General features: G+C 35.8%; 1 protein-coding gene and 1 non-coding gene across 3 annotated transcripts; one reads left to right on the plus strand and one right to left on the minus strand.

The window, feature by feature from the left end:
- The first annotated feature begins 699 nt into the window (after nucleotides 1–699).
- LOC125832598 (DENN domain and WD repeat-containing protein SCD1) lies at nucleotides 700–22,199 on the plus strand. 2 transcript variants are annotated; one of them, XM_049511790.1, is made up of 31 exons: nucleotides 700–1,045; nucleotides 1,196–1,289; nucleotides 1,619–1,820; nucleotides 2,496–2,637; nucleotides 2,735–2,835; nucleotides 3,191–3,254; nucleotides 3,503–3,616; nucleotides 4,821–5,041; nucleotides 5,169–5,223; nucleotides 5,306–5,389; nucleotides 6,011–6,206; nucleotides 6,319–6,448; nucleotides 6,541–6,604; nucleotides 6,690–6,734; nucleotides 9,159–9,234; nucleotides 9,346–9,419; nucleotides 9,506–9,556; nucleotides 10,204–10,361; nucleotides 11,515–11,562; nucleotides 13,970–14,027; nucleotides 14,133–14,216; nucleotides 15,387–15,648; nucleotides 15,730–15,929; nucleotides 16,503–16,567; nucleotides 16,742–16,865; nucleotides 17,503–17,684; nucleotides 18,375–18,446; nucleotides 18,529–18,689; nucleotides 18,827–18,868; nucleotides 20,879–21,087; nucleotides 21,777–22,199. In XM_049511790.1, the coding sequence occupies exons 1-31, from the start codon at nucleotides 872–874 to the stop codon at nucleotides 21,870–21,872; spliced, it is 3,648 nt and encodes a 1,215-aa protein (XP_049367747.1). In that variant the 5' UTR covers nucleotides 700–871; the 3' UTR covers nucleotides 21,873–22,199. The 2 variants fall into 2 exon arrangements, with proteins under 2 accessions (XP_049367747.1, XP_049367748.1); XM_049511791.1 differs by lacking the exons at nucleotides 700–1,045; nucleotides 1,196–1,289 and having other exon boundaries at nucleotides 1,631–1,820; nucleotides 2,479–2,637; nucleotides 21,777–21,957.
- On the minus strand, nucleotides 12,339–12,468 carry LOC125832726 (small nucleolar RNA snoR137). The gene has a single exon (XR_007443254.1). It is a non-coding gene; the product is annotated as a small nucleolar RNA snoR137 (small nucleolar RNA).
- Nucleotides 22,200–22,377: the final 178 nt, after the last annotated feature.

Genomic DNA, 22,377 nt, shown 5'->3' on the forward strand with positions numbered 1-22,377 from the left:
AAACCCCAAATCGGACCCTACCCCAATCTTGAGACTCAACCCAAACCCTCGAGATCCACCCCTAGCCCCAAATCTTGTCTCAATCTCAAGATCTAGCCCCAATCTTTAAGAGGTTACCCTGACAATAGCAACACATAAGTTGGTCGAGTCTCAAGTTACGATTTAGTCTTGTGTCGTTTCGGGGTTAGGTTCCGTGTCGGGGGTGGGTCATAGTTTAGGGTCCTGGAGGGTCTCGGGTCGAACATCAGATCTTGGATTAGGGTTGGGATGGTTCAAGACTTGGGGTGGGTCAAGACTAGGGTTCAAGTGCATCGGGTGAATTAGGTGGTGAAGTTGAACAAGAATTTAAGAAAATATATATATTTTAATTTTTTATTAGGGATATAATTTTTCTTAATTTAACGAAAAATAAGTTCATTTAAACCAAACGAATATAAAGAAATTAGAAAACATTTTTCTCCGCATCGAGCACATTCTAAGGATAAATAAAAAATTAAGTAATAATTATTTTTTAATTTTTCAAATTAAACAAGTAAAAAATAAATAGATATTTTTAATATAATGTACAAATAAAAGAGTCGGAGGAGTGTGAAATTTACCAATATTGGAAAGCCAGAAATGCGTTTTTTTTTTCGTTCGCAAAAATACTTACTTTAAAAAGTCGGAAAATCTCTATAGGGGCTGGCTGGCTTGGCTCGGAAGGCTATTAGTTGCTAGTCTGGAGTCTTGACCCAAGATTCGAGTTGAATTCACTCTCGGGGGACCAGGGTCAGGGCCAAGAAAAGCGAGAATTTTCTTGTTCAACTTCAATTCATATGAATGTAATGTATCAGATCGGAGTTAACGTATAATCTGAAGGAGGGATCTGTTAATGGCTAGGATCTTCGAGTACTTCGTAGTATGTGGTATTGGGACAGAGATACGGACCTTGGATGCGAACAGAGGGTACCATGGCGCAGGGGTCATGTATATGCCAGCCCTTCTTGATCAGTACCCTCCTTCCAATCATACTCTCTACCCTCCCCCTCCTCCGCAACTTCCTACTGTAAGCACTCTTTTCCTCTTTTCCCTCTTGAATGGTACATATGCAATTTTTTTGACTGACTATGTAAGGTAAAATCCATAAATAAAGTGCCATTTAAATGATTATTTGTTTTTTGCACTACAAATCATTTTTTGCGGTTCTGAAATGCAGTGTGTTCTACCAGCTGGTGTGGAATTCTACGGGTCAGGTTTTGATTCAAATGATCCATCAACTCTCCCCAGGAGTTATCCTATTGTTTTGACTGGTATGCTAGTAGCTTTCACATAATATCTTCCCTTGCTTTCTGGAATGCCATTGATTGTGTACAATCCCTTCAACATACTTATGCTAGGCTGGGTTAGTGTTGTCTGGACGTTTGAACTTTCCTCTGTACTGGTTGTAGCTCTATTGCTGGTCTTCTGATAAAACATTATGTCCTCATTTAATAACGAAGAAGGATTTAATTAAACTGTTGTTTAAGGTCATTTTATCAGAAGAAAAAATTAATCTCTTCTCTGTGCCTTCTGCTGTTGTCGGTTTAGTGTTTCCGCTTTCTTTCTTTTATTGGGTCGTGACTAGTGTTAATGTCTACAGAGGGTGATGGGTCAAAGATCTATGTCAGCTGCATCGCATTTCGGGATCCTGTTTGTGAGGATATTGCTGAAGCTTACCGCATTCCTGTAAATTCATATGCTGACAAGTGCATCTGTATTGTCTCACGCTCTCCCAGTTTTCAAATCCTTCGAGATGCCCTGGAGGAAATTTTTGTGCTTTGTTTTTCCTCCTCTGGAAGCAGGTATGAATTTAGAAAGCTTCGCTGTTTATGATACAACCACGAACCGTTGACACATATATTGCACATCAATTATTAATGATAAAAGTTTATACTTTGTATTTAGATCTCCCAGAGGGTCTGCAACCTGTTTCTTATAAATGGAAAAAATATTGCTATTTTATTGTTTTTTTTTTCTGACAATCCTGCATTGCTCAAAAGAGTATATCAGAAACAACCTCTTTACCCCACAAAGGCAGGAGGTAATGTCTGCATACATCCTATCCCCTCCAGAACCTCACTTGTGGGATTATGTTGTTATTGTTGCTGTCAACAAGGGGATGGAAAGGGAGAAGTGGATTTGAGAAGGCTCTCTACCTTCTTTGGTTTCACACCAGAAAGAGGAAGTTAAGTGGAGAGAGTGTGAAACATTCTTTTATAGGGTCCACCTGTTTTCCTCCCCTTCTTCTCCTACTTTACTGGCTTGTATTTTTCCCTACCCAGTTGTGAAGCAAGGATTATATTTTTCTTTTTTCCTGCATGTGCACAAAAAATGTTATAGAAGAATAATTATATAATTTCTGATTCTTACTTGACTACAGAAAATATATGGATTGCAACGAAAATTTATTTTTGTTGTTCCTTTTTCTATATTTATCATCTTTCGTATTAATGTTGTCAGCTCTGCAAAAATTTCAGCAAGCCACTGTGGGATGTTATAGCATATTCAGTCTCCAATGTACCTTTGCCAACACCTGGAAAAGATAGGGTGCTATTTGCTATTGAGAACAGCCTTCTCTCTGTTGAAGTTCCACCAAAGGAGGGCCTTCCTCATGCTGATGTAAGCTTACTAGCATTTGTCTTCTTGAGAGTTTTTCCGGTTAGGGTGTCTCACTGGATGGTTGCTTCAGGATTGACTATATTTTACTTGATGACAGATATCATTTCAGCCTTTGCTTCAGTGTTTGGATGTGGACAATGTAATCCAATTATTTACAGCTGTTCTACTTGAGAGAAGGATTTTGCTTCGATCGAACATGTATTCCTATTTCTCTCACTCCTGGGGAACCATAAGTAAAGTTGTTTAATTTCTTCGATTTATATGTATCGCTGTTAGTATCATCTCCTGTTTCTTGTGCATACCTTACATTTTAAATGATGTGTGCACAAGGTTAATTGCTTACTAGTATTTGCAAGACTCAGAAGACAGAACTGAAAAACCCCTAAGCAGAGAAAAAAAGTGGTAACTGTATATATTTCATAATGAAGTAATCAGTACATAGGTTGTACCGAAACGATATTTACGAAGAGCTCCAATGTACTGTCCTTGTGTAGCTGATTCTATGCTGTTGTGGGATTCATGTTTCCTAATTTCAACTTAACTGATTTTGTAGGTATTCTCTGTTAACACTTGTATCAGAAGCCATATGCCATTTAATATATCCATTTCGGTGGCAGGTGTGTTTTACTGATTTATGAAATATTTTTGGGATTTATGGCTTGCTATTCCAATTTCTATCCTGTGCATTTTCTCAAATTATATTATATGCATGTATATATGAATTTATGAATGTATATTTATGTATGTATGTATGTCTGCACGTTTGTATGTATATTTACGTAATGCCCTATCCTATGGGGACTTTATCATGTTTTGAGGTTTCCACGGACAGTCATCTGATTTTCTGACGTTTGTTGTGCTGAAGCATGTCTACATTCCATTGCTGTTTTTCAGTGGAGTAGACTATATTGATGCTCCTACGCCATACATGATGGGCCTTCACTCTGGCGTGGATACTTATGGGCTTACGATGGATGGTGTAAGTTCACTTAATGCTTATAATCTAATATAGACACTTAACTCTCTTTATCCTTTTCATTTAATACTGAAACAACTTGAGTTATCATTTTGAGATTAAACAGTCGTCTTCAGTGTTGATTAATTATGGAGCTTCATGGGTTACCTCTTTTTGATAGTAAAGTAATTTTATTGGCAGACCAGCACCAAGAAAGTGCTACCTCTACTTAGTTTCATATAAAGATGGCACTGTTCTTCCCTGTTTCCTTTTTATTTTTAAGTAAAAGAGAAAGTATCTTGTGAGATTTTAAAGATGTCATAGAAATCTCCAAAGAATTCTTCTTTATCGATGGTGATCGGTCATACTATACATAGCCTTGCTTAGTTTTCCGGCCAAATCCTGATTTAATTTTGCTTCTCCCAATCGTCGACAGCTTGGATAGAAATGGTAGTTTGATATGAATTTATTGCATATGAATATGAGATACATTATCAGGGAAATTGTTGGTAGCTTAGTGGTGTAGTGTGAATCCAGCTAGTTCCCAGGCTGGAGTGACGTTAGTAAAGTTTTGCATGGTCTCAGATATGCCAAGCTTGAACCAGTATGAGCCAGCGTCGAAGCAGATCCAAGCTTTATAGGTATTAGGTAGGAATCGCTGCTTGGTAAATTCTAAATGACATTCTTTTAACAAACTCTTAAATTCACTTGTCTTTCGATTAGGTTCTTCATGCATAGGATACTTCTATTTACCAGAACCACCACTTCACACAATAATGGTCAAAACCTCCAGTTCGCTTACTAAACTGCTTGAATCTGTTGTTCTCTAAGGTATAAAGACAAGGAGTGAGAAGGAGAAATTGATGGAGAAGCTCATATATATTTCAATAGAAAAAGCTTGCTATGCCTGGTATTTAAGGTTGAACTGGCAAAGGTTGAGGGACTTATGACTTAGATCACAGGTTTGAGCCTTGCGTCATGCAAACTAAGCCTGGTATTTAAGTGGTGAAGGGTAGAGGGAAGGGCTCATTAACCTGAGTTTTGAAAGCTGCGGTTGTGGCCCTTTACAGGTTTCCGGGTCATCAAAAAAAGTTGTGTACTTACCAAAAAGTGGTGAATTAGAGTCCTCTTCAGTATCATGCTGAATCTTGGAGCTTAGCTTTAGTGTGCTCTGACTTAATTTACTATTTATCCCACTTTTTGATTTGTTCTTTCTTTGATGTTTTAGGTAGTTATTGTGGACCTTGAGCATAATCGCATCACTACAACAGAGGACATTCCTCCCATACCAGAGCCAGAATATAGTACCCTGCGTGGTGACATTATGAAGTTGTTGTATCCAAATGTTGTTGGAATAGACCAAATGAAGTCTACTCGAGCAAATGTCTCCGATCAGTTCCAACGAGGTGGCAACAGACCATGGGGAGAAGAACACGACATTCAAATTAGGTGATTCTTGTGTGTCATTTTACAATATCTGTGGTTGTTTTTGTTTGTCTCTCAAGGAGGATACTTGAAGTTGTAAGTTAAGGTTTCAAATAAAATGACATATTACTGGTTTTTGTTCCTTTTGCAGATTTACATTCTTAAAGTTCTTTGCATCAATACTTGGTGGCTACCGTAATTTCATAGTAAGAAGCTTAAACTTCTAACTAATTGATATATCAGGTGAAAGTACAACTGAAAATAAGATTTTTCATCACTTTATATCAGGAAAATACCGCAACACAGGTCTTCAACTCTCAGGCTTTCCTGAAGAAGCGCTCTCGGTCAACAAACCAGCCACCAGATTCAATGGTGATGTCGAAGTACCCATCTTGTGTTTGTAGACATACAAATTGATTTAACTTGCTTGTAGTATAAATATTTGGTCCTTTATAAGATATACAGGTTCAACATGTCAAAAAGGGCCTGCAGGAATTTAGGATGGATTATTTGATGATAATATACATTTGTTGATCCTATATGTTACATATATAATATCTGCTTGGACTATACAGGGTATGTTTTTGTTGAATATTTGATGGGATTCAGTTTATTTTAGTAATGGACAAACAAATAAGATTGATTTTGCATTAGAATTTCATCATGGCATTGAAGCCTGAAGGCTAATATCTTGATAAGATAGGGAAGACATAGATTAGGACTGAGAAGTAAGGAGACTCCAACATTCATGTTCAACTTCTTTTGGTTTGTAAGCCTATTGGTGTGATGTTAGTAAAGGATGAATGTGACGAGGTTTGTTAAAGCTCGACCTATAATGAAAAAAATTTCACCTCATCCACCTGCTTTATTTCTAATATATATGAATATTACATAGGTACACATAATACACCTATACTTCCATGTGCTTTCTGTATGGTTATTGCTTCTGGTGTCACCACTCGTGTATTTATTTTCTTTGTATTATGCCAACAGATAAGTCAGTTTTTAGATTCCCAGGGTTTCTTGGATTATTTGGAGAGAGGTCTTGGTTCTGAAGAAAACAATAATAATCTCCTAGATAAGTTACAAGATGCAATTGGCAGGGGTCAAAATCCTCTTTCAGTTCTTCCTTCACTTAAGGCAGAGCCAGAGATCATAACTATATCTGATCCGGGTGTGGGGATTTCAGGTATCTTTTCTTATTATTGTGATGTGGCTAAGTCATGTTTGATGAACATACGATTGTTGGGATGGATACAACACTGATGTAAATCCCCCCTTTGCTCCAAAATAAAAATTAGGATCAGGTGCCAAATACTGTTATGACAGGTTTCCTGCAAATGTCAGAACGGAAGAGCAGGAGGAAAAGAGGAAGCAGATTCTAGCAACAGCAAGTGGAGCACTTGAATATTCTGGGAGGCATACTACTAGGTATGTCCTATGTTATTATGCGGGATTTCTCTGGATGTTAACATCATTTTGCTTCTCTAAAATGAAAATTATTTTTTCCTCCATTTCATCAGTTCACTTTCAGTACTTGCTGGAAATGATTCAAAGGCCGAAAGCCTAAGCCCCAGAGAGCGAGCTGTACGTTCTCTATATTTTGCTGGTGATGTATGTGATTCACTATTTTGTCTCTCTCAACCCAGTTGGTTTTTTTTCTTCCTTACAGGCAGAGAGGGAACGTATGGTTTTGGACATAAAAGTTAAGCTTCAGGTGAAGTATTTGTTACTCTTAAACCTCCAAGTCTTTTTATATCAGATGCTTCCTTCTATATATTCTTTCTCTTAAGTTGTACAGTATATCCATCAGATTCTTTAAAATGAAAATTGCAGAAGCACTACCAGTTAAGGGTAGTTTAGAAATTAGTAATACTATTCCTCGTTACATTGAGTTTATCATTCCTTATATTTTCCTTGCTTTCCTTCAATATTACACCCATCTTGACCTGTTCCATATGGAGCGGAAGATCATAAAAGTGGAACCTATTGACTACTATTCTATTATCCTTAATTTCCTTGTTCTATTTTTACAATAAATTTGTATCATGGAGCAAAAGTTGAAGGGTAAAGGGGAGTGGCGCGTGTATTTACTTTCTATGCCAAGTGATTATGCATTTTTTAATGTTGTTTGCTAGGATTTAATGAAAATGATATCTGTTATGCTATTGCTCTCGTATCCGGAAGAGCAAAAAAAAGATGGCTTATAATGCACCCTTGATCCTTATTTTGCACTTATATGATCTATTCTGTTCTATCTTTCAAATCTAGAAGAGTAGGAAAGGCTGGTCTTAGTGCTGTCTTGCTCTTTGCTTTTCACTTTGTTACATATGAAGGAAAACAGTTCACGCCCCTTTTCCTGCCTGTGCATCTCTATCTTCTTGGATAGACAATCAGTTGCCTTTCATTAGATGGTGAGTAGTTTTTGTTATAATAAGTTAATATTAATAGAACTGGAGGACTGAAAGCCACCTGAACTATTAGTTTGGACCTCTTCCTATTATTGCAGTATGTATATGTTGCTGATATTAACCAGAAAAATAGCGAATCAGCAAACAATTATATCAGAAACTTCACTTTTAGTTATTTGATCATATTTGAGTTTCTATTATCTTGAATATACAGATTCTTCCTGAATTCATGTTAGTCCACTTCTCCACCACCAGTGGTTAAAGTTTGTATATAATACTTAAATAGGAGGTGTACTTGGTTTAACAAGAAGGAAAAAGATTGTTCTTTTTTTCAGAAAAAGTACAAATAATATAATCTTATCAAAAAGGTTATTTAAAAAAACAGAAACTAAAGCTGTCCTGCCGCCAGGTCTTTGGTTCCCGAAAAGTAAAAAGTGTCAGTTATACATCACACAAGATCAAAACTTGGTTCTTGCACCAAGTCTATTGACTCTGGTATTCAAGTGAATAAGGATAGGGGGGTGGGGTCATTACCCCCAAGTTTCGAAGTTGAATCAACTGCTTTCTTGGTCATTCGAGAAAGAAAAAGAAATTAAAGCTGTCTTATTAACCACTTACATTTGAGCTCCCTCTTCACATTAAGACTGGGGATGTGTTGCATGTAATACAATTCATTTGCTTCCAGATAGTATGTAAATTACATCTGAAAATAATACACTTATTGACTATTGTATATACATTCCTGGGTTGGCTTTAAATTGCATGATCTTTTATCAGATTCAGTTCTTTGAAAAACTTTGACTAGTAAAAATATGCAGTTATTAGCCACGGTACAACAACCTAAGATAGGTAATGCTATACCTATTTTTTGACCAGGTCGGTGAAGTCTATACATGTTTATAGAGATCAAATACTCATGGTCATCACTCATCACATAACTTTGATCATATTACATTATGTCTGGAATGTTTTGATAAGAGTTGCAAATAGTAGTGTTGTTATTCTTATAGCTTACATAGCATTTTCCTAATAAATGATGCTGTCTGAATTTCTTAGCATTTGTAACATCTTCAGTTTCTTCAGGAACAACAAAAGCACTAGCAATTAGTATTCCTATAAGAGAATTCTGCTTAGTATTTCGATGCTTCTCAGAAATACTGAGTTTACAATACATAAATACGTAGGTGTTCTCTCTTTTTCAAATGCCAAAAAGTTAATGAGAAGTTAAAGTTCTTTGTTTCTTACGGGTCAATTTTCGAGTTTGACAATGCAACTTAAAATCCATTTAGTTCTCAGTAGATGGATAGTGTGCATCTACTCCATTTATCTCTTAATTTTCCGGCTTCCAAGGCTCTAACTGACTTGCGAGCTTAAATGGAGAAACTTGGTGAGTGAGGATCCATATAGCTGACTCCAACTTGTTGGGATTGAGGCGTCATTGTTGTTGGTTCTAGTTGACTTTCTTTGTAGTGTAACAAAATTTTCCACCAACTTTACATGGGAAATTATGAGCTTTTAAAAGAGCTCTTGTAAAGTATTAAAGTTGACTATCATATTTAGCTTTCTTGCCAAGGATTTTTTGATTCCGACTAGGTTTCTTTTGTCTGCTCTGTACATGTACCTGCACTTCTGTGGCCTCGTGGATGCTTCTTACTTTATTGATGAAAGAAAAAAAAACTTCTCATATAGATCTTTAATTCCATATCTGCATTTGCTTTTCCTTAAAACAGGGATTGTGGGTACGCCTTGTGAATTTGGGACAAACTGATGATCCTCTTTCCTCCTTTGAATATGGAACCATCCTCGGTATTTTTCATAATATCCCAGAATTACTGGCTTTTTTATGGTTAATGCTGGTATAATCTACTGTCCTAGCAAATGAAGAACAGGCTAATTGGTAGGCTTATTTTTTATCAGCACTTATTGAGTCAGATGCTGAAGGAATTGGTGGTAGTGGTTTCGTTGAATGTATAAGAGAGCACATTCATTCAGTACGTAGCTTCAAATCAGCACTGTTATCTAATCATTTGACATGTTTTGTGCACTGACTTCCGCCCTTTTTACCACATATTCATAGGGTTTGAACTGTCAATTGTCAGAGGAGCAGTTTATTGCAGTCAAAGAACTGGTAAAGTGACACTTCAACTCTCTATTTTTTAATTTGATTGAAGTATCTGAGACTTCTCACCCTAAAAAAAGGGAAGAAGAAAGAAAAAGAGCTTTTCTTACTTTTTTTTTCCTTTTCCTTCTACATTATTGAAGAACACTCCTCCTTTTGGGAGAAGTTATGAAAGGGAGAAAAACATCTTAATACTTTGATAACTAAATAATCATATATGCAATGTGACTTATTTTGCAAATTCTACTTCCTACTTTTAAGTGATACTGTTGAGAATTTTCTTCAGTTTTCCCCTCTGAGATGACATTTTTATTTGATTTACAACTTCATGCAAGACTCCTTACCTAGCACTTTTACTTTTAAGTGATACTTTTACTGCTCAGTATGCTTTCACTTCTGTTACTTCTTTTGGACGGCTTTGGACTCTTTTTTTCTTACCTCTAAGGTAGGTGTAAGGTCTGCGTACTCTGTACTATCCCCAGTCCCCACTTTGTGGGACTACACTAGGTATTATGTTGTTGTTTTATTCCCTTACCTGTCACTAGAAATATCACAATCTATCCTGAGTATTCCCTCTTTCAGCTAGTTAGCCAAGAGCTCAACAGGAGCATTCATGGACCAACTTGTCTAACATATACTTTTTCATGCAACTGCAGCTGAAAACAACAATTAATCTTGCTATGTCTAGGAATGACATGGCAACTGTCAGAGATGCCCTGGAAGTCTCTGCAGAAATGTACAAGAAGGATATAAACAATGTCTCAGACTATGTTCAACGACATCTTCGTTCTCTTTCTATCTGGGAGGAGCTACGGTGTGTTTCTGTCAACTAAATAATACATCATAAGTTGATGTCTCATAAAATATGTTAATAGTTGATGTCTCCTTTTCTGGTGTCATGTTAAATTACACAGTACAATTAAGGTAACAATAAGATCATATATGTCCATATATGACCAATCAAAGTCCCCAAGGCTTTGATCTAGTGGTAAGAGTACGACATGTGATTTGTGGGTTTCGAACCTTTTGTAAACAAAAGCCTAGTATTATAGTGGATAAGGGTAGAGGGCAGGACCACTATCTATCCAGTTTCAAACTTTACACCATTGGCCCTTGGTATTTCTTGGTTATAAAAAAATATGTGACCAATCAAAGTATTCTTTCTGGAATTTTTACCTCTATGGTCTTCAAATATCCAGGTGCTATCTCCTTCATATATTTTAGAATATTCAGCATAATTTTTTGGAAAAATTACAGAAATCCACCTTTTAGTTTACTTATTACCATTATCCCCTATAAGTTTTACAAATCTCCAAAATCCCTCATTTTCGCGCATCAGATTAGTGTATCAACGCTTATATTATTGTATCTCGCGCATCAGATTAATGTATCAACGCTTATATTATTGTATCTCGCGCATGTATCAGCGCTTATATTATTGTATCTCGCGCATGTATCAACGCTTATATTATTGTATCTCGCGCATCAGATTAATGTATCAACGCTTATATTATTGTATCCGTTTGAGAGATTTCTGTAATTATAAACTTTTAAGGGATATATTATAATTTTGCCTTAAAAGTATGTGATTTCTGTAATTTGCCCTAATTTTTTTTTTTAAATTGATTTTCAGCATAAATTTTATTTCAATCCTAACTAGCTTTTATTGATTAGATTATAAAAGAGCTTCCACAAGTTTCTCCAAACTAACTACTGGAACTTTGAACAATTAGCTTATCACAATGGTTAAACTTTAAAGGGTGAACTTTGTCCTTTTACCTTGTAATCACTATGCCTCAATTACAAGGGTGTCTTTGTGAATTGTGTGTTGGTAATATATAGGGAACTAAGACTGAGGTTCATAAGTTTTTCAAACTTTGTCTTTTTCCCTTTTTCTTTGATAGTCTTTCAAAGTTTGAGGAGTCTGTATGAGGTTTCTGTCTGACATCTCCACATTCATTTTGCAGTTTCTGGGAAGGATACTTTGATTGTCTACTGGATCGTTATTCTAGCAAGTAAGCGATTTATTTATCTATGCTCCATACAAGTTTATATTACACCCATCGTTATCTGTATGCTTCATTTTGGCATATTAGCATTTAACAAGTCTTGCCTTGTTTTCCTTTTCAATGGCCGTTATTTGGATTGTTAATAATTTCTCTAAATGAATTATTGAAGCTAGGATGCGACATGTGGATTACGAAATACTTAGTGTCATTAACTGAATTGCAGCATATATGTTGTAGATATTTTAAAATACCGCATCTCCTACATGAAAGGAATTCCAACAGATTCCAAGGTAAGAGGTTTGTATGAAAAATTTGTCGGCGTGACAATACAATATAGGAAGAAGTTGTCTGAGATATATCAAGGCAAGGGAGAGTTGATTATTTTACATATACTAGCATTGTCCTCTTAATTGCAATGTTGAGTATTAATGATGTCAAAACCAGCACTAAAAAAACTCTGATTTGTGCATGCCAACAGTAACTGGGTGGGTCGATTCACATTCGTTCTCCATATCATGCATTAGTTTATATCTCTCCAACTAGAATCAGTTGTCACCTAGGCAATATACTTTTTTTTTTCAATCATTGACAATAGACTAAGATGACCAAATAAGATCATCATGCCGATGAAAACAACTTGAACATCTTTAAACAAGATCCAAAAATAAGACATGCCAATTACATTACTTCTGTTAAAGTACTATATAGTAACTTGCAAGAGACCAAGAGTATAATTTGCAGTATGGTTATCAAAAAGGACTTGGTAGCACATAACCACAAGAGAATGTAGCAGGAGACAGGTAGCAAGATGCAATTGAAAGTGCACCATGCTGTTTAATACTGACAGTTTATTTATGCTTCAGAAACATGAACATTGCTCACTTTTAAAGAGAGTTCACCATAAGAAGCAACACCTTTTTAATATTAGCAACACTCATCCAAAATCAGTAATAGCAAGCAAAACGGAATTAAAAAAGTTTTGGAAAATAAATGTTGATCCTTTTCCTTTCCACCTTGCAAGGCATAGTGAATAAGGACATAGTTTAAGTTGTCATTGAATTCAAAAAAAGATCAATCTTTGTAAGAATCAAGCAGGACTCTTAAGATACAATTTGCAGCTTCCAGTTGGAGTCTTTTCACATCTCTCTATTACGCCCTCCCAAATAACTTCAAAATTATGCTTTGTCTTTAAGGTTAAGCCCACATATATTGTTGGTAAATTTTTTTGATGCCCTGGGATAGTAGCTAGCTCCCGTAGATCATAGACATAGTTGACTGGACACTGGAGTTGGGGGCGGTTAATGCTATGTTGCTCGGACTCTCCAAAAATGATGTTGCACCCGTGTTGGATACTTGGGTTCTCCAAAAATGAATTACTTTTGAAGGATCCAGCGCACACCCATCAACATTTTGAAGAGTTCAAGCAACATAGTTTGGACATGAGTTGAATGATATTTGAAAAAAAGTAGTATTTGAAGTTAAGTTGAAATGGCTATTCGGAAGTTGAAGCTGTGTTTCGACATGTATTTTACTTGAAAAAATGTTAAAAAGTATTTGGAATGAAAAATTGACACAATGTGTAACCAAACAGATTCTTAACAATTTTTTTTTGTCCAAACGTCCCCTAAGTTTACTCTTGGCCCAATTTTCATGAAGTCCTGATACAACTTCAAAAACACCAAGGATTAGTCTCGTATATCTTTTTTGTCTTTCCTCAAGTTCACAGAAAAAGTGTCATCCGCACATAGAAGGTGTGAAATTGCCAAACTATTTTCTTGCCCACAGTTAATTGTGGAACTCTTGATCCAACCCTCAGTTACAACAAAGTTGAGCATTCTGTAAGCCCTTGCATAATTCATAGGAACAAGAAAGGAGAAATTGAATCTCCTCGTCTTTAACCCCTTAAGTTGGAAAGGAACCTTGGGTATAAATTCTCCCTGCGTGTCGGTGGAGAAATGCATTTGAAATATTTGTGGTTCTTGTTGAAACATGCATTGCATATGCATTAAAACCATTAAAAGCTAAGATATCTGCTATGTTTGCCTTTTTGCTGGTCTACATTCTCATTGTAGTTTGTCAAGTTATCTATCATTGCTTTTCATGTATCCAACAATATTGTTAAGAAGCTACTAAGCTGAGAGACTTCTTCAACCCTATGTTTGAGTGATATAATACTTTAAGAGATTTACTTTAACTTTTATCAAAAAAAAAAATACTTTAAGAGATTAACCCTTGCTTATGAACTTCTCCCCCAGAAACAGTGCAGTCCCATGATCTTGGCATCACCTTCCCTAACAAGTTTCTAGGCGTAGTTTGTGCTGCCATTTTCAATTGTGCTTAGATTTGACCCAAAAAGGAAAAAATGAAGGAGAAAGTATGCATGATATTCAAATCTATGTTCTCTTTCTGTCAGGTCAACCAATTATGCTACGTTGGTGACAACCCAGCTCATTGTTCTGGCTACTCACATGGTACATCTTATCCTCATTGTAAAGCAGAAAGTTGTTCCACCCAATTGCTTTTGGGATGATATTTTCTCTTCTGAATATTGATTCTCTTCCCTTATTTTCTTGAAGGCTGGCCTTGGACTTCATGACACTGATGCATGGTACATGATTGAAACAATAGCTGGGAAAAACAACATTGGGTACAAGCATATTGTGAGTTATATTAGACTTTTTCTCATGCCCCTAATCCGCCTCTCTCCTTTTTGACGTGGAGGTGTTACTGTAGGTTTGCCATGTTAATGTTAGCCTATTATTACTTGTAAAAATGGAATGTTGCCTATGGCATTTCTATCTGTTTCTTGCTATAGTTGTGTAAATCCAACTCAATATGATTTGCTGTTATTACTAATTTTTAAAAAATGATTTGATGTTACATAATTTACACCTATTATCGTGTCTTTCGTAGAGAACCATGTATATATGTAGGTTTTTTGCCTTTTTGGTATACTTCTTGTATACATGTGTAATTTTGGCCCAAATATTAATGAAGTATATTTACCTTATAAAAAAGAATGATTTGCTGTTATCAAATTATATAAAAACATCAAGCCGTTAATATATCTAGAAACTCTTTAGTGATTTTCTGAACGCTCTTTATTATATTGAGTCCCTCATTGAGCTGTGGAAGGAGAACTGATAATATATTGCATGCCTCCATTTCCAGCAGTGACCAATCCGCCTTGGTGACGCCGCATGCTTATTTTGTGGCATATCTCTTCCTAAAACCATTCATAAAGTCAACATATAACATCCTTCATAATTACCAACCAACATTAGGCTGCCAACAGTCTTAATGCTGAGGAATACAACATTACTAGTTCCCAAAAAAAATAAAAACCAACATTAGACAGGCTAGTTAGCTCCTTTTTATCCTGGATCCGTAATGCAGGAATTCTGTGACTGGGGTGACATATTTTTTGGTCTTTTCATTTGATTTTAACCTTATGGCTTATTTGTCATAGTTAAAACTTACTAATAATCACTTGTTGTCACACAGATTGTTATGTTATTTTTTCGTGCGTTATGAGAATCATTGAAGAATGTTTTAGCTGCTGCTCTGCTTAATTTTTGGCACTCTACCTGCTGTGCTTCTGGACTATATTGTTATTCAATTGTCCGTTTCTTCAGCCTTGTACTCCATATTAGTAAAAATTGGTAGTATTTGCATGCTTTAAGCATGTTTTCTGTTCAAAGCACTTGACACCATGTTTAGAACACGTTTTCGAGGAAAAGAAAAAGAAAGGTTCTTAAAAGATTGAATAATGGACTTCAGTGTTGCTAAACTTTCTTTCTTAATCTGTTAATTTTCTAATTTATTGTCAGATAAAACTCCGTGGATATTTATCCCATGTCCGGCATATGTTTGTTGGTTACTGGGGAATCCACTCAGTTAAGTTACAGTCTGCATCTACCTTGGGATTACCTTCCCCGCGAGCACAGGATGCATCTGATGATGCTCAACAACCTGCTGAGGCATCTGGTATCGGAAGAAGCTGGGTCCAGAGCATGTTCAGCAGGGATACGTCAATAAGAGCCAAGTCTTTTGGTCGTGTTGGCAATTGGTCTTCTGATAGTGGCACTCTAGGCATGTAGTATTCCTTCTATTTTGCACATTATGTTTCTTCCCTGTGTTGCATGCTGAGATTTGCTATTCTACTAACTTCAGCTTCAAGCGAGAATGGGACTCCTCGAAAACAAGATCTATCAGCAGCTGGACAAAAGAAAATGCAAACCAGCATCCGTACATTAAGGGGTCACAGTGGTGCAGTTACCGCTCTACATTGTGTGACGAAAAGAGAGGTTTGGGATTTAGTTGGTGACCGAGAGGATGCTGGTTTCTTTATTAGTGGAAGCACAGACTGCACGGTACAGATATATGAATTATTGAGTCTGAATGTTTGTCATGGTCCAATTTGCCTTATGCTGTAAGACCCAATAATTTCTTTATTTTAGTTGTGAGATAACATATTTTTCTAGTTTTAGAAAATTCTTAATTTGTCTTTATTGAATATTGGAATGATATGGACCCCATAGAGCAGAACAGATACAGATGGCACATGGAACTGACTCCAACTAGTTCGATATTGAGCCATAATGAGATGAATAGTGATTTCCATCTTTCCTTCTGCCATAGCTTCCAATCACACGCACAGTGCACGCAGACACACATTTATTTGTGTATGTGTGTATAATATATATTCTATTATCAAACCAATTAGTAATACCCTCCTATTATAAATTACATACATTTAATGTTTTCATAAAAACATTGATAACTAAAATTAAAGAGAAACAAGAGTCAACCATGTAATGCTTAAATGAGTTACCTATTGTATATGACATGATTATCTTGTAGAGATAGAGAGCAGCAGTAGCAAATTCAAGTGTTTGTGATCTTGTTTTGCCGTTTTAGTTATTGCTCTGGCAAAAATTATGCAGGTTAAGATCTGGGATCCTAGCCTTCGTGGTGCTGAACTTAGGGCTACTCTGAATGGGCACACAAGGTAAGATTATATGTACTTTCTTCTCATTGCTGGTGTTTAGCTTATTGATTTCAACTTACATATAAGTTTTGGTTATCTCTTTCATTTTCCACCACTTGAAGTTAAATGTAAGAGAGTTTCTCGATCTTCTCCTTTTTTTAGTTTCTTTAATTTTTTCATCCGTCTTCTTTACAGGACTGTTAGGGCAATTAGTTCTGACCGAGGGAAGGTGGTATCAGGATCCGATGATCATTCTATTCTTGTATGGGATAAACAAACAACACAACTACTTGAAGAATTGAAGGACCACAATGCACAGGTTTCGTTCAGTCTCTTCATGTTGAATGTGCTCGATCCTTTTGTTCGATATCCAAATAGAGAATGACTCTCTTTTTGCTTGCCTTTTGGCAAGTATTTTCATTTATGGACTTAAAAGCAGTGAACAAGTGCAAATGTGGTGTAATTTAACATAAAGGAAAAGTAAAATCTCAAACTGAACTGTACGATTTTGTACCAATGTTGCTAATGAACTGAAATGGTGTTGAAGTGGAATATAGACTAATCAGGAACCTAAGTTGTTTGGCATCTCTATAATTCTTGCATAATTCTATGGGTTTTGATTTTATCATTTTTCTAATGACAATAGTTCTTACTTTATTTCTTCTTAAGCAGCTAATTAAGATGTCCAGTTACCTTAATCATCTTAATAAGCTGCTTAAGAAGAAATAAAGTTGTTTGGAACCTAAGTTGTTTGGTATCTCTATAATTCTTGCATAATTCTATGGGTCTTGATTTTATCATTTTTCTAATGACAGTAGTTCTTACTTTATTTCTTCTTAAGCAGCTTATTAAGATGTCCAGTTACCTTAATTATCTGTGTACGATGTGTAGATGTACATTAATGTAAACCTTCTGGTGATCTCATCATTATACCAAATCATTCTCTGTTCTTGTAGGTCAGCTATGTGCGCATGCTTTCAGGTGAACGTGTCCTTACTGCTTCCCATGATGGGACTGTAAAGATGTGGGATGTAAGAACAGATACTTGTGTTGCTACGGTAGGCCGTTGCTCTGGTGCTGTTCTTTGCATGGAGTATGATGACTCGACAGGAGTCTTAGCTGCTGCAGGCAGAGATGCGTATGTCACTTCTATCAGCATTTTAAACAAGCTGTTTATTGTGTTCATCTGAGATATCATGTAAACCTGCTTTTTACAACTTAAAATGTTATAATTAGGGGTCGTTAATTTTGAGGGAAAAGGAAAATTAATCTATTTATAAAATTCTGCACTATTTATGCGGAGTAGTTTCTGGTATAGAACTCTGTATTACTATTGTGATCTCCACATGACTAACATAATGTTTTGTTTCAGGAGTTCAAATTGAAAATCAAATGGAGTATTACTAATACTTTATAACTTATGCTGGACTCTCAGTATTACTTTTATATGAGATAGAATGTGGAATAGGCATATGTGTATTAGATATACCTGGATAAGAGTATCTAAAAACAAAGATGTCCTTAAAGTAGGCTTTTCCTACATAATAATCTATGCATTACTATTGTTTACTGTATAACAATCCTTGGATTATTAATCACCACATGGAAATCCATACAATATTATGCAGCGCTTTATAACCCTTGAATAACTTAGAGCATTTTTTGCAGTGTCGGGGTAAATTTTAAAAAATGCTTATAAGCACTTGATTTTAAGCTAAAATGTTAAAAATAAGCCAAAAGCCAATCCAAACAGGCTCTTAATCGTTAAATCAAAATGACTTGTTAGCATATTGGCACAAGCCTGACTTCTATATATTTCCATTTGAAGGGTTGCAAACATTTGGGATGTTCGTGCTGGGAGGCAAATGCACAAGCTTATGGGACATACAAAATGGATAAGGTCAGATAAGGTTCAGAGTTATTATCTTTTTCCTTTTATGCTGTGCTTCTATGATAATTAATGAAACTTGTAATTCAAACAGATCAATTAGAATGGTGGGAGACACGGTGATAACAGGTAGTGATGATTGGACGGCACGAATCTGGTCTGTTTCTAGAGGACAATGTGATGCAGTGCTAGCTTGCCATGCTGGTCCAATTCTATGTGTGGAGTATTCCTCAGCGGACAAAGGGATAATAACAGGTCATGACCAGTAAATAAAGAAGTATTCTATTTCCGAGTTTCCTTTTATTGTTTCTCAGGGTATTATTAGTTTTCATCAGTTTTGTTGATCAAAATCTTGTATAGTACGTTCTAAAGCATGATAAAAATGCTCTCAGGTTCAAGCGATGGTCTTCTGCGGTTCTGGGAAAATGATGATGGTAAGCATAAGTCTTTCCTGAAAATTGGTTGTTTAATTCCTCTAAGTGACCCAGTCTGTCCCTGACTTAATGGACAATTAGCTAGCAATATGCAGTTTAATGTAACAGGGAAAACATTGAATTGCATGTGAATCCATCTATTATAGTTTATGATCATCACAGTGAAGCTGATTCCCCTTCTTCCTAAATACTCATTAAAAACATTCGAATCCTTGACTCCCTAATGGCGTTTGACAAATCAAATTGTTCAGACAGATAGCTCATGATGCCTTTGTGAGTTACACTTTAGCTGGTTTTTCGTTTATCTGTATTAGATACGAATCTTTTTTTTTTTTTTTTGAGAAGGTAACTAGATACTAATCTTTTATCAGCATTAGTCTTGTAGTTTCTTGTCCGTCGATTTTTGTTTGCTTTTCCTATTATTTGCTAGGTCTTCTTTACTTTTGTATTTTTTTTCCTAAACTGCTTTGGTATGCGTTACTTGAGCCGAGGGTCTTTTGGAAATAACCTCTCTACCTCCATGGGGTAGGTAGGGTTAAGGTCTGCGTACACTCTACCCTTCCCAGACCCCACCTGTGGGATTTCACTGGGTTTGTTGTTGTTGTATTAGAATTTAGATACTAATATATTGTAAGTTATTAATGATATCTCCTCTCTATTTAAGGTGAGATTTCCCCCTGTAATATCGATAATAGTACAGCTCGCCTTGTCAAAGGTTCGCTTAACCCTGAAGCGAGAGGTGCAAGACATGTTGAGCACTTTGCCTCACTCTATGTGCTTTAGTGTCATTATCATTAAGGTTCTAAGACATTTTTATCCAATAAGCATCTCTTAACGAGGCGATGCTAAACAATGGATATTTCACTTATCGTATTCTTTTTTTCAATTTCTTTGTCCTATATTTGTTATTCATGCTTTTTAGTATTAGTCTTGTACTAAGCATATATTTTTGTATCTTTTCTCCATTTGAGCCTTTTTTTCATTAAAGCCCATGTGTTATGTGCGCTTAAAGCCCTAGCGGACCGTAGAGTTTTTTTTGTGCTTTTCGCTTTTGATAACATTGGACCCGACTTATCTTTTCTTTTTCTCTTTTTAATCATTAAAGAAACTGGAACTCTCTATATTCAATTTGGTTTATGGAATTGTTCAAACTTTTTGTGACTTTCTAAAGTTGGGAAGCATCAAACATAATCATAAGTTTAGAACTGTATTTTAAATAATTTTGTTAGCATGATGAAGTTTTTCTTTCACACAACCCTCCCCAGACCCCACTTGTGGGATTACACTGGGTATGTTGTTGTAACACCATCATATCAAAAGCCTATTATCAATTTAATGTAGCCTTGTAATGCCAGAAGTTTGATATTTAATGTACCCTTACCCGGCCGAGAATTCGAGTTTTCTCATTGAATTGGACTGATTGTGAACTGTCATGGTTAGCACATAAGACTTTACATATCCATTTGAGCAATCTGATCTTAGATTGCATCTCTGACCATGGATGGGGTTTTACTCTTTTACTGGCTGCCATTGTCAATATGATTGTCAACTGTGCTATTTAAATTTAGTACTCCCTCTGTTTCACAAAGAGTGACCTGGTTTGACTTGGCACAAAGTTTTAGAAAATAAAGAAGACTTTTGAATCTTGTGGTCCTAAATTAAAGTTGTGTCAAAGTACTAAACTGCTCTTCAATCTTGTGGCTTTAAACATGCCACGTGGAAAACTGAAATTAAAATGTTACCAAAAAAGGAAAGAGGTCATTCTTTTTGAAACAGACTAAAAAGGAAAGGAGGTCATTCTTTTTGAAACGGAGGGAGTATATAGGAGTATTAAGCAACACATTCACTCAATATTTTTATATACAGCGTGCTTCTAGCTTTGCTGGACATTTGATGTTCGGTGTGTTGGTAGACGAAGGTTGACATTAGTTAACTATCTTCTCTTCCATAGAGATGAATGGACGATGAACTGGTTGATTGAATAACTAAAGCTGTTCTTTTTATGTGTAGGCGGCATAAGGTGTATAAAGAATGTCACTATCCATACTGCTTCAATATTGTCCATCGATGCTGGGGAACACTGGTTAGGAATAGGGGCTGCTGATAATTCAATGTCTCTCTTTCACCGTCCTCAAGAGAGACTAGGTGGCTTCTCTAGTGCTGGTTCAAAGATGGCCGGATGGCAGCTCTACAGAACTCCTCAGAAAACAGCAGCAATGGTATGTATTTTTATTTATTTTTGGAGATAATGGTTTTGTTGTTGAGATAATGGTAAAAAAACACATCTGAAAACTGTCACTTTTTTGCAAGTTTCACACTCCAACTATCCGTTGTTCCCTTTTCCTACCTAAACTATCACCATCTTTGTATTAAAATACACTCAAAGCTGACTAGGCCAACTATGAGTTGTTCCTGTTTCCTACTTGAACTATCACCATCTACTCAACTAGATAAGTTCTAATACATAGATGATGGTGATAATTCAAGTAGAAAAAGAGAATAGATCATAGTTGGGGTGTGATGAAGTGATAGTTCAAGTGTATTTTTGACCATTATCTTTTTCTTTTTTGGCTGTACCAGTACTAAACCTTTTTAAGTGACATTAATAGAAAAAGCATCTAATGAATCAAGAAACTAGCTATTATAATTTTTTAAAATGCTCCTAGGCACTAGTTTCGAGGTACACCAAAGTTACTTTTGAATTAGTGGAGCAACTCCGGTGGTCCTTCTGATCACCGGAAAACAATTTTCTTCAGGTCTCCACTATTTCAATTTTCCTGTTTTAGTTTTTTCTTTTCTAGATTCTTTTTTCTTGCCATGCCCTGCTACCTTGGAATAGATCAGCTGCAGTATTAAATACTGTATCATTTGCTCTTTAACTTTTTATGCCATCATCTGTTATCTTCAGGTACGATGTGTGGCTTCTGATCTTGAAAGGAAAAGGATTTGTAGTGGTGGACGCAATGGGTTGCTTAGACTCTGGGATGCTACTATAAACATCTAGGTTTTCATAATTATACTTACCTTGACGGTTTCAATGGATGATCAAGAAGGCTCGTAGTTAGGCTAGTTACCTCTGTCTCACATGGTAAGGGTGACTGTCGCATTTACTTGGGGTTTATATGTATAAGTTTGCTCTATTTGGTTGCACTAATCACTATGTACACATGCATTGTACATGTATCTTGTATAAATCTTTACAAAATTTGTACTAAAAATAGATTCACTTTTAAGCTCGTGAAAATTCTTGAACATTTGTCTGAGTTACAAAATTTCTTTCTTTCAAATATCTAGCTCGATGAATTTATAGGGGCAGCCTTATAAGATTTTATTAGCAACTATCTCTGATTTTTTATGGCAACTAAAACTGAGCATCTGTCTTTTACTTTTACCCTCAAACATTAAACTGTTTTCTTGAGGAGGCAAAGAAAAATAAATAAAGTAAAGAATATATAGAAAAATAATCCGAAAGCATAATAGTATGTTTGAATTGATTCAAATGATTAGAA

This window comes from Solanum verrucosum, unplaced genomic scaffold, assembly GCF_900185275.1.
Source record: "Solanum verrucosum unplaced genomic scaffold, falcon-dt-bn FXZP01000009.1, whole genome shotgun sequence".
NCBI classification, from domain to species: domain Eukaryota; kingdom Viridiplantae; phylum Streptophyta; class Magnoliopsida; order Solanales; family Solanaceae; genus Solanum; species Solanum verrucosum.

Coding starts and splice junctions, on each gene's coding strand:
- LOC125832598 (XM_049511790.1), top strand. CDS start 872: ATGGCTAGGATCTTCGAGTACTTCGTAGTATGTGGTATTGGGACAGAG. Junction 2,836..3,190: donor ATTTTGCTTCGATCGAACAT/GTATTCCTATTT, acceptor CTGATTTTGTAG/GTATTCTCTGTTAACACTTG. Junction 5,390..6,010: donor ACCAGCCACCAGATTCAATG/GTGATGTCGAAG, acceptor TTATGCCAACAG/ATAAGTCAGTTTTTAGATTC.